At 40.7% G+C, this 12,174-nt stretch overlaps 1 protein-coding gene across 2 annotated transcripts in view; it reads right to left on the reverse strand.

Annotated features, from left to right (window-relative positions):
• Positions 1-3,656: 3,656 nt before the first annotated feature.
• The window catches only part of ACOT12 (acyl-CoA thioesterase 12), a 41,470-nt gene continuing 32,952 nt past the window's right edge, over positions 3,657-12,174 (reverse strand). The window contains exons 12-15 of one of the 2 annotated variants that reach the window (XM_086412810.1): positions 9,995-10,128; positions 7,406-7,534; positions 5,388-5,514; positions 3,657-5,124 (exon numbers count right to left, since the gene is read on the reverse strand). In XM_086412810.1, the coding sequence (XP_086268936.1) occupies positions 4,975-5,124; positions 5,388-5,514; positions 7,406-7,534; positions 9,995-10,128 (540 nt within the window). In that variant the 3' untranslated portion in view covers positions 3,657-4,974. Of the gene's footprint in view, positions 5,125-5,162; positions 5,515-7,405; positions 7,535-9,994; positions 10,129-12,174 lie in introns of those variants that run through there. The other variant, XR_015168018.1, reaches the window with a different exon arrangement.

Here is a 12,174-nt window from a genome sequence, read left to right on the forward strand (position 1 = left end):
TCCTTTAGGATTGACTGGGGGTAGAGATGTTTCATTTATTATGATAGGAAGGATGGCAAAGAATGGAAGGTGCATAGAGGGGGAAATGAGATGGCTCCTGGCTAAGAGTTTGTATTATACTCAGTGAAGTATTTTCTAAAGTTTATTAACTGCAAAAGAGTAAGACACATGAAAAACTTGAAGGAAAGGAGGGCAGTGTGAAACAGCAAGCTTATAGGAAACGTAGTAGGGTTATCAGAGCCCTTTTGAAATTCGTGGTCATAGATCTCAAGTGAGACCAGTCCACAGTTTTCAGGTGCTCAGTGCAGGGTTGAGGTTTTACAAATACTTTAATTCAACCACAGTTTTGAATTTGCCAGACAAGCCAAATGAAAGGAAAAGGTACAGGGAGTGAGATTAATGATAACCACAGACTCTAAGCCAGATAAGGAAAGAGGGGGGGACATGGAGAGGGATAATGAGCTGTGGGAATGATAGAAATATAATTTTGAACCTGTTTTCAAGTGTCCCTAAAAATGTCACAAAATGAGGAAGGAAAAAATGGCATCAAATGTGCAATTTTTATATGGTACTTTATATACTTGCAAGTGTACAATGAGAGAGGCATTTTATAATATTTTTCTGACTTTTGGGCTTCCCTTGTGGCTCAGCTGGTAAAGAATCCGCCTGCCATGTGGGAGACCTGGGTTCTGTCCCTCGGTTGGGAAGATTCCCTGGAGAAGGGAAAGGCAACCCACTCCAGTATTCTGGCCTGGAGAATTCCATGGACTGTGTAGTCCATGGGGTGGCAAAGAATCAGGCACAAATTGAACGACTTTCACTTTTCTGACTTTTGGAGGTGGGTTACTATCAAGAATTATGAAGGGTCTGAGATTAGTCTGTTACAGTTTCATGGATGTCAATAGAAGGCATGAGAATCCTGGTTCAGGGACAAAGGACATTATTACTCATGACACAGCAAACAGCATATCATGAGTGTCAGCTTATTTGTGTTGCTTCCATTTTCCCTTTGTCCCCAGGGTGACGTGATGGGCCCAGCTGGATGCTGTGGACATGGTGGGTTTGTGTCACAGCTGATGAACACGGGGCCAGCACTCTGAGCAACTGGCAAAAATTGTAGCACACAGCACACAAGCCAGTCTTCTGCACCCTGAGAGTGAGCCGTACGCTGAAGTCAGGCTGTGGTCACCATGACCTACTGAATTGCCTGTGGGACTAGCATATTGCCAGTAGATAAGTCTTGCAGTTTGGCACACTGAGCGAGAACATGCAGGACTCCTCTGGAGGCATGGTAAATTGTCTGATCCAGTAGTTAAACTACTTTCAAATGGGCAAAATGAATCATGAGCAAACTTCATAGTTTACATCTTAATAATTTATTCCAAACTATTAAAGTTATTCCTTAACATATACATTTTCAACACATATTTTCAAAACTACTCCTACAAATAGACCAATAAAAATTTCCAAGGTTTGAAATTTGCAATAAAAAATATGAATAAAACCACATGGTGGGTATATATAAGAATACACTGGATTTCTTTAGATTTTTATTAAAATTATTCATTATTTCCTAGTGGTATTTGCCGGAGAAGGCAATGGCACCCCACTTCAGTACTCTTGCCTGGAAAATCCCATGGACGGAGGAGCCTGGTGGGCTGCAGTCCCATGGGGTCAGGAAGAGTGGGACATGACTGAAGCAACTTAGCAGCAGCAGCAGCAGTGGTATTTGCATATAAGGGTAGATATATTCTAAAGTATACAGATCAGTTTTCACATTTTTTTCCTCTAGAATTCTTTATGATAGAAAAACTGAATATAGATCAGAAACTCTGTTGCATTAAAACCAGGAAGAATTAATAGGGAAGAGTTTCCTTTCTTAATCAAAAAGCTTTCAGTCCTGTTAGAAGCACTTGAAAACCCTTACCATCAAGAAGGGCACGAAATCTCAAGTGTTCCTGGAGGATATTTTAGCACTCCAAAGGAGAAAGTAAGTCTGACTACATTTTTATGTTCCCTCTGTCCTTAAGTCTCCAGGGGCTTGAGGATGGCTGCTGATGAACCAGCTTCACTGCTTACCCTTGGATCAATCATGTTTGCTTAAAGCCAAGGCACCAAAGAAAGCCGAGGAAGATTGTACTCAAGTCATCTGTTTTTAATTACATTTCGCTCTATTCCAGCCTCTCCAGCATCTGCTTTCCCTGGAATGTGCCAGAAACATTCCCATCTCAAAGACTTTGCATGGGCCAGTCATTCTATAGGAAACATGCTACATCCAGAAATCCTCATGGGTCAGTCCCTCTCTGCCTCCAGATCTTCACTCAAATGTCCCGCAGTAGAGCCTACTCTGACCACCCTATTTTTTTTTAATTTTTATTTTTTTCTTAATGTTTTCTTTATTATTCCTAAATAATCTATCAGGCCATCAATAACCAAAGCCCAAATCCTGGATGTGTATAGTTCTGTATTCATTATATAGAATATTTTTACTATCTTTCAATGTGAAACACCCACCCCCCACACACCTCCTTGTTGTTTAAAAGTCATGTCTCATGGCCAGAAAAATGTTATTAAATTTTACATCTTTAACTTGCAGTGTCTGTAAGGAGTAGATGGGAAGCTTCAGACTTCTGACCCCCTAGTCCACATTCCTGCATTCTCAGGTATGAGGGCAACTCCTGGAAGCCCTCACCAGGCCCCTCCAGCCCTGGCCCAGCTGGAGTGAGGGTGGCAGAGGTAAGGAGGGTGGGGGAGGCTCTGCAGCCCCACCTGCAAAGAACACACTCAGTGGGGCTGGAGAACCCCGGCCTCTGCACTGAGCCGCAAGCGCTGGCCTCTCAGCCCAGGGCAGGGAGGCCAGAAGCTGTAGAAGCATTTTCCTGCTGCTTCTGGCAAGTGACCACCCTGTTTAAAATATGCCACCTCCAACACCTCCCCAGCATGCACATCATTTACCCTGCTTTATTTTTCCGTTTAACACTTATCTCCTGAAAAGTAAAGTGAAAGTGTTAGTTGCTCAGTTGTGTCTGACTCTTTGTGATCCCATGGACCACCAGGCTCCTTTGTCCATGGAATTCTCCAGGCAAGAATACTGGAGTGGTTTGCATTCCCTTCTCCAGGGCTTCTTCCCAGCCCAGGGATCAAACCCAGGTCTCCTGCATTTCGGTCAGATTCTTTATCATCTGAGCCACCAAATATCCTATATTATTTATGTACTTTATTATGATGTGATCAGTAGCCTTCTGTTACTTGGTGAACCCACAGTGCCCAAAAGTGTCTCATACAGAGTAGGTTCTTAATATTTATTGAATGAGTGAAAGAGCAATCAAACAAATTTCCATTAAAAAAGGAAATATAAACGTAAGGGCTATTGTTGAATTTTACAATAGTAATGCCTTAGTCAGTTGTGTCATGGTTTCGGGCAATAGGTTTTAAACTTTTTGAGATCCCCTAGGTAAAGCCTGAATGCATTGCTGTCTTTTCCAGTGTCATGCCCTCTTAAAGAATCTTTAGTCCAGTAGTCTGAAAGTGAGTAGTTCGGATTAGGCCATGATGACCTGATAATGTCATGTGACTAATAATATCAAAATGAGGCTAGTGTAGCTGATGTTTAAATTTTATTTGAAAATTTAATGAATTTAAATGGTCTCATGTGGTTAGTGGCTACCATATTGGACAGTGCTGGTATGGACTGTGCCTGTGTTATAAGTTAGAGTGGGCAACATCTTTGTATCTAAAAGTAATCCAGCCAAAGTTACTGTATTCTTTGATTCAGAAAAAAGTTTCAAAAAAAAAAATACAAATTCAGAGATGTATGAAAGACAAAAGTTAAAAGCATTTCAGTTGTAGAAGAGGGCTGAAATTTTAGCATACAAAACTTTAGTGTACTGTAGCCCTCTTTACTACTCATTTTTTAACATTTTTTAAAATCTAAAAATATTCTAAAAAATCTGCTTTTGGAATGTAATGTATAAGCATTTAAATCTGCCTGTCCACTCTTCTTATTGTATTTAAATGTTAATTCATAAGATTGGGACATAGTCCAAAATTCATATAAATGAAAACCTGTTGGCACAGATTAATAAAAATAATTACAACCAGGTCTGGACAGAGGTAAAGATTTGACAAACTAAAGCAAGATGTATCTAATCTCTTAAGTGCTCTAAACTCTAATGTAGAATCCCTTCAAATTTTAGAAGTTGTCCCGTAGAGGAGGTTAACTTGATGTATGCTGGTTTGTCTTATAAGTCAAGACAAATCACAGAGTAAAATAATAAATGTAAAGTCTAGGGAATAAAGTTCTAATGTAATGATTATGAAAGAAGAGCTCAGGTAATTCTTCTCTACAATATCACATTTTGCAGGTACTTTGTGAGTGTATATAGCAATAGATACTAAATGGGTCAGCTACCTTGATATATGTTAAATGACACCAGGAAAGTAGTTCCTATTACTAAAATTGATTGGATTCCATTATGTTTTAATGTCTTCCTAATTTAAAGCTCTAAAACATGTAATACATCTTGTCAGGTGCTTCTGACACACTCATACCTGCTGTACATGGAACAACCCCATACTACTAATCACCTAGCCAACGTATCATTTCGGATTTTATAACATTTTATAAAATTTCAAACAGAATATGTTTCACCCCTCTAGCCTAAAAATGTTTTGATTGTTTTAACCAAACTTTCACCATTTTATAGAACACACAATATTGATTATGAGAAATTTTCCATTGCCTGTGCCTCTGGAAGGTAGCAGAGCCACAGATGATCTAAAACAGAGTCTTAAAACTCTTTTAATGTTAACCCAAATCACTGGTATTTGACTTGGGACGCATTTTGTTTTTTAACCTCTTCACAACTGCATTATTCTTAGACTGATACGAAATTATTTGTGGCCGAGAAACTTGTCAAGTGTCAGGACTAAGGGAGTTTGGAATTGCAAGTGGGAAATAAAATGACAGATGATTTAAAGTATGCTTATCAGCCCATCATCAGTAGCACTCTCTATGAACTGTATACAGGAGGCTGCTGTCTCTTCGATAGATTTTGACCAGCCACCAAGGTTTCCAGCAAAGTAAGGAAGGATGCTAGCAGAAATCTGGTTAAAGTAAGATACCTGTTTCAAGAAAACAAAGTGAAACAAAACAATTTTAATTTCTTATTCATTGGAGCTTCTCAAGCAAGCATATCAGTCTTTTTGGTGTAGGGGAGGCTATGACCCCAGTCCCTTGGAAATGGATCTGAAAGGGTGACCTGAGGATTCCCTGGTGGGTGTGGGTGGATATACATTACAGAATTACAGTTAATTTAGCAAATCCAGGTAAACGGTTTCTCTGCATCTGTAGGAGAAAATTAATGTGCACATTTCATCGAACTTACGATACACGAACTGCTGTCAGTAGCATGGATAAGAAATCCAGCACATTCGATTTCACTTCTGACATACTGTGGAGAAGGTGGGACTGACGGCAGAATAACCGACCTCACTGCCACCACGTAAGTGTGACTGAAAGACAAAAGGACATTTTCCAAGCTCTTGAGAGAAATGAAGAACAGTGAATGAAACAGCAAATGGTGAAGAAAAGTAAATTCCTACAGTTAATGCAACTCGTTCATATAGTAGAAGTAAAACTATGAAGACCCAGATATTTTACATGAGTGATATGCATAAAAAACATTCTCTATGGCTAAATTCAAGTATAGGAAATAGTAATAAGGGCCATAGATATTTTCTGCCTAAAAATTACGTATGCTTTGCATAACTCTGCAGAGCTGTAGTCAGACTCCAAACTTGTGTGTGTGTATGCTCTAATGGGTTGTTATTTCAGTCTCGTCCACTTTTTTAATGGAAAAAATAATACCATTGTATTAAAGAACCTTCAAACAATAGGAACCCTGTACATTAGAAAACAGAAGTCATCCTTCAGTCTACCTTAACCAAGAGGACCACCAATAAAATTAACATTTTATTGTGACCCTCCAGATCTTTTTATAAATAACATTTATGTAAGCAAATGGGCATATTCATATTTTCAAATATGAATATGTTTTTTCATATTTTTCATATTCATATGTTTATATTCATAAATATAACCATTTTACAAATATTGGTCTATAATTTGATTTTTCATGTAGTGATAAATCTTTAGAGGTGTTTCCTGTATCAATACCTCTATAACTACTTCACCCTACTCCAGTACTGTTGCCTGGAAAATCCCATGGATGGTGGAGCCTGGTAGGCTGCAGTCCATGGGGTCGCTAAGAGTTGGACACAATTGAGCGACTTCACTTTCACTTTCCACTTTCATGCACTGGAGAAGGAAATGGCAACCTACTCCAGTGTTCTTGCCTGGAGAATCCCAGGGATGGGGGAGCCTGGTGGGCTGCCGTCTGTGGGGTCGCACAGGGTTGGACACGACTGAAGCGACTTAGCAGCAGCAGCAGCATAACTACTTCATCCTTTTTAATGCTGGTATAGTATTCTGGGTCTTCCCTGGTGGCACAGAGGTTAAAGCGTCTGCCTGCAATGTGGGAGACCTGGGTTCGATCCCTGGATCGGGAAGATCCCCTGGAGAAGGAAATGGCAACCCACTCCAATATTGTTGCCTGGAGAATCCCATGGACAGAGGAGCTTGGTGGGCTACAGTCCATGGGTTGCAAAGAATCTGACACGACTGAGCGATTTCACTTTCACTTGCATAGTATTCTGGTATAGTGTGGTTCTACTATAATTTATAAGAGAAAGCTTCAGTTTATTTCTAATATCTTTTGCCATAGCAGATGATAATACACTGAACATCTATGTGTATTAATCCTATGTGGGCGGGATTTTTCTATAGGCCTGTTTTGACATCAGCAATAATGCTGACCAGTTCTAGAGGTAAACCATAACCACCCTGGAAGCTTCCATTTCTTATCCCTCTGAACACTTACTCTTGGGACCCTTCTCCTTAGAGCTTATTCTCTGAGAAGTCCAGTGCCCATGGAGAAGCCTGAACAGACACACTGATTGAAAGCTAGCCATTTTGGGTGTGTAGCACAGTACAGCCTTTGTAAATTCTGAACCAAAACCAACTCCTAGTGTTTTATTTGGCTCTCTTTGCATTTTTAGCAGTAATGGAATGCTTCAAAGCTTGGCTAAATATCAGTTTTACATGTGCACAGAATAAAAGGAAAGGGAACTACTTTAGGAGTCCTCCATGGTGCTTTGCACATGGCTGGCACTTAAATAGTTTTTTTTTAATGATAAGTAAAGCCTCATCTAGAAAAAAATTTATATGAACATCATTCAAGACCAGAAATGATTATTCCATTGACTTCCTTATTTTCGTATCAACTTTTACTTTCTACTTTATACTATAAGACCTTGCTATAACACTTGAGTTACAAATACTCACCCATCTTCGAGCGGCCTTCTTCGTGAAACAAGTACTACCAAGTCTTTGGGTTTGTCATTATTCACCACAGGACAAGTGATATAATATATCTGATCATCTTCATTTACGCGGTCTATGACTTCACAGGACCTAGGTAAACAGAACAGTGACAGAAAGTCTACACTTTTCTACCTGGTAGAATAAGGCATGCCTTTCTTTTGTTTGTTTGGGTAACTTCATTATTGGTGTCTGTATTCACCCTTCTGTTCACATAACCAACTCCTCAAAGCCAGCATCATTTCTTAAAGTCTGTCTTTAGAGTTGTTTGGCCAGGAGGAATACTTCTGCCTGTGATAGAATGCTGGCCATCTGACGCTAAGGTCACTGCCTTCAACACTGAAGAGAAAGGCACTTTTCTTTTTTCCAGAACATTATTTTTCTCTAGGATCAATTAATATTAATCAATCAATTAATTTAATTAATCAATTTAATATTTTAAAGACTAGCAAACTTTACGGACAATCCTTTGTGGACTCTGAGGTAAAGGAATATGGTATATTGGGAAAGCACTAAGCTTGGAGTCAAACAACTTGCCTTTGAGTCCTAGAGTAGCTGTGTTGTGTTAGGCAAGTCACTTTTTTTTCATCCATAAAATGTAGATAATAATACCTATGGTGTATTGTATAGGTAATATGTAGATAATAATACCTATGGGCATAGGATCAAATGAAAATACCTAGCACAGTACCGGAATCAGATAGATGCAGAAAAAAAGTTAATGGAATTGGAATTCATTCATTCATTCCTCTATTCATTCACCTGGAATGTCAGGTGATGTAGAAAATAGTGGAGAGAAACATTTGAAAGAGCAGCAAAGGTTAGGCATTATGCTTGCTGAAAACTTTGTACTTATATCTACAGATACTGATGCAAGAAAATTGTGAAGTGTTTCTCTTCTCATGAAGTGTTTTCTAACGATAACATTAACTAGGATGCATCCTTCTGGCATCTATGTGAATATAACACATAAGCCTAGAGTTGTTTCACTTTCAGTTCAGTTCAGTTCAGTTCAGTCCAGTCGTTCAGTTGTGTCCGACTCTTTGCAACCCCATGAATCGTAGCACGCCAGGCTTCCCTGTCCATCACCAACTCCAGGAGTTCACTCAGACTCACGTCCATCGAGTCAGTGATGCCATCCAGCCATCTCATCCTCCGCTGTCCCCTTCTCCTCCTGCCCCCAATCCCTCCCAGCATCAGAGTCTTTTCCAATGAGTCAACTCTTTGCATGAGGTGGCCAAAGTACTGGAGTTTCAGTTTTAGCATCATTCCTTCCAAAGAAATCCCAGGGCTGATCTTCAGAATGGACTGGTTGGATCTCCTTGCAGTCCAAGGGGCTCTCAAGAGTCTTCTCCAACACCACAGTTCAAAAGCATCAATTCTTCGGCACTCAGCCTTCTTTACAGTCCAACTCTCACGTCCATACATGACCACTGGAAAAACCATAGCCTTGACTAGACGAACCTTTGTTGGCAAAGTAATGTCTCTGCTTTTGAATATGCTATCTAGGTTGGTCATAACTTTCCTTCCAAGGAGTAAGCGTCTTTTAATTTCATGCCTGCAGTCACCATCTGCAGTGATTTTAGAGCCCCCCAAAATAAAGTCTGACACTGTTTCCATTGTTTCACTTTAGTGGTATTAAATTGTCTGTTATGGGCTGTTAATCATAGTGAGATTTAGACATTTAAGAGATGAATTTCTACCTATTCCAAATTAGGAAGTAAATGGTATTAATAATGCTGAATATAATAGGAAGCCCATCTTGCCAGTTCTTTCCATAAAGCAAGGTGTCCCTAAGGCCTGAGCCCTGCAACCCAGGAACTGGAACTCCTTGGAGAAGGGAGTGTCACCCTGACAGTAGAGTTGACCAGGTGCACAGCCATGCATTCCAGGAAAGGAGGGAGAGTGGAGAAGGTTGGACTAGGGATGTGGGAGACAGGAAGTAACAAGAGATGTAGGTTGACATCAGTGGGCCCTGATCAGACAGGGAAGGCAGGAAGGAGTCTACTTACACAGCTGCTTCTCCCAGCTTCTCACCAGGGAGTGCTGTTTCCCAGAATAAGAAGGGCCACCAAGTAAAGATCAAGAGTGGGAGGTACAATTTGATAATCAGTTCCTCAAGAGTAATTGATAATCACTTCCGCAAGAGGAAGTCTCACTTCCTCATGAGACTGTGTCTTAAAGTACAAGAGTGTGGGAATTTAGAGCCTGACAGACCTGGGTTCCAAATGAGGTCCCATTGCTTTACTGTCTGTGTAGTCTTGGTGAGTCTTGGGTCCTCTCTCCTGTTAAGTGGGAATAATATCAACCTTGAAGAGTTACTGGTACGATTACAATAGATGTGGGAAAAGCATGTCAAGTAAATACAGATGAAAACTAGATGATCAGAATAATTTTTGTGCCTCTCCAACAGCTCCTGATACTGTGCTATAGCAAATACTCTTCAGTTAAAACAGTGGGTCATACATTGGGCGATGGAGATGGACTGCAGTGTGGGGTCATTTTTACATGATGTCAAGGTGGAATAAGAAAGTATTATAAATGTATTCTTACATGTAGTGGGGGTCCCACAAAGGTCGCTTGGTAAAGTTGGACAAGAGATGATAAACCAAGTATGCCGGTCTTTTCACATGCTTTTCAACCCAAACAGATAAACTGTCATGTTCTTCCAGAGTATATATTTTTATCTAAAATAAAATAACCAAAAAAATAAATTACAAAAGGAAAATGGATATTTTTACATTAAGACCACAGCAGGATTGCACAAGCTAAAGCATCTTGGCACCTGGATAATTGTGAAGCCAATGATGGAAACTTCACTTTGAACATTTGGATGTCTAGAACTCAGACCAGGATGCTATACTCCTGTGTCATCTACACATCATGCTACTTGAGGGTAGGTTATTTAATTATTGGGCAGTAGTTTTTCTCATGAAAAAGAAAGAGCTTTATCTCTTTCCCTATTTATCTCTTTGTGGTATTTCCTTGCCTCTATCCAGGAATGACAAAAAATATCACCAGACTTCCAAGTCAGCGCTTCCTTTCCCCATAACACCTTGGAGCCAAGGCTGCAGCCTAGCATTCCCAGGATGTCAGGTGTGCCTTCATTTGGGCTGAGGGGATTCAGGAAGTAAGCCAACACCTCTAGATCCAACTCAACCTCTCCACAGGAGTGCTGAAGCATATTGTTCCTTCAGCACAAAGCATTCTTTTTTTGTTTTTTGTTTTTTTGTGAATCACAAGGGTCACAAGGTCAGTTCCTGAGTGTCTAGTGCTTACTGTTCCTTAGAGAAGAGAAAGCTTGTCTTGGGGACTCATTTGACTTACACTTAAATATTAATGTACCGTTTGTTACTCTGAACTTTGCCTCTACTGTGTTTTCATCAATAATCAGAGATATATGTTCAGCTAAGAGCACATTTCTATCCTGCCCATTTACTCCATCTCTTTCAGGGTGCTTTGAAGGTAGTGTTGAAATTTGCCATCTTATAATCATTCCCATGGCAACAAGCAATGAGAAGACAGACAAACAGGGTTGAGACTTCACTGCAGGAATCAAGCAGATGGAAAAATCAGGCTGGGAGGGAGAAAACCTTTATTTAAACCCAAATATCTTTTAAGAAGAGAATGAAGAAGTGAGACACCGACTAGAAGCAGCTTAGCAGGGTAAGAGGTGGCTATTTGCTTGTGCCATTTCACCTTGCCAGCTGACCTCAGCACCAAGCCTGCAAAGGAGGGCATGACGTAGGTTGTGGGCACTTGTCAGACAGAAAGAGAACCATGAGTGCAGCTCTAAGTTGAAGGCTGAGACTCAGCCCAGCCTAGACCGACCTACTTTTGCCCCCTATACTGCAGAAGTAGCAGGAGGTTCATTGATCCTGGTGTCCATGTGGCTCTTAGCCTGCCTGTTGGGGCTCTGCAGTCTCAGAGGAGTAAGAAGAGGTGGCCAGAGTGAATTCCACCACCTCAGTCAGATTCTGGCCTTGGGGCAACCACAGTCAACCTTGGTGAAACCAGGGTAGAGTGAGATGTAACAGTGGGCTGAGTACTTTTTAAGGGTTGAATTGTGTCCCACCCCCCCATTCATATGTTAAAGTCCTAACCCCCAGTAGCCCAGAATGTGACCTTATTTGGAAATAGGGTCATTGCAGGTGTAATAAGTTAAAAGAGGTTCTACTGCAGTAGTATGGGCCCCTAGTCCAGTGACTGGTGCCCTTATATAAAGGGGCAGTGTGGGCAAATACATGTACACACACACTGGGAGAACCCCATATGAAGATGAAGGCAGAGGTCAAGTAATGCATCAACTATCCAAGGAATGCTGAAGATTTCAGCAGAGTGCTGTAAGCTAGGGGAGAGACCTGCAACAGATCTTGCTCACTCCCCACAGAAGGAACCAGCATGACCGATACCTTGATCACAGACTTCTAGCTCCCATAACTGTGAGACACTCACTCTGGTACTGTTTTGGCAGCCTGAGAAAACTATCACAGCACTTCAGGAAGCTGCTCTCCAGGTTGGAGACACATGCTGCTGCTTCCTGTCCTGGAGACATAACAAACTTCACACTAAGTAGCCATCATTAAATTCTGCCCTTACAGAGCTCACTAGACTTAGCCAGTGTCAACTACAGTATTGGATGAATGGATGGCATTTTGATCCTTTCCCCAAAGGTAAAAGTAACAGAAAGTCCTTAACATTCTGCTGTCAGAGACAATGACATTGATGCAGAC

Source organism: Bos grunniens, chromosome 7, assembly GCF_055505025.1.
Source record: "Bos grunniens cultivar Pamir isolate PY7600 chromosome 7, Bosgru_T2T1.0, whole genome shotgun sequence".
Taxonomy (NCBI): Eukaryota; Metazoa; Chordata; class Mammalia; order Artiodactyla; family Bovidae; genus Bos; species Bos grunniens.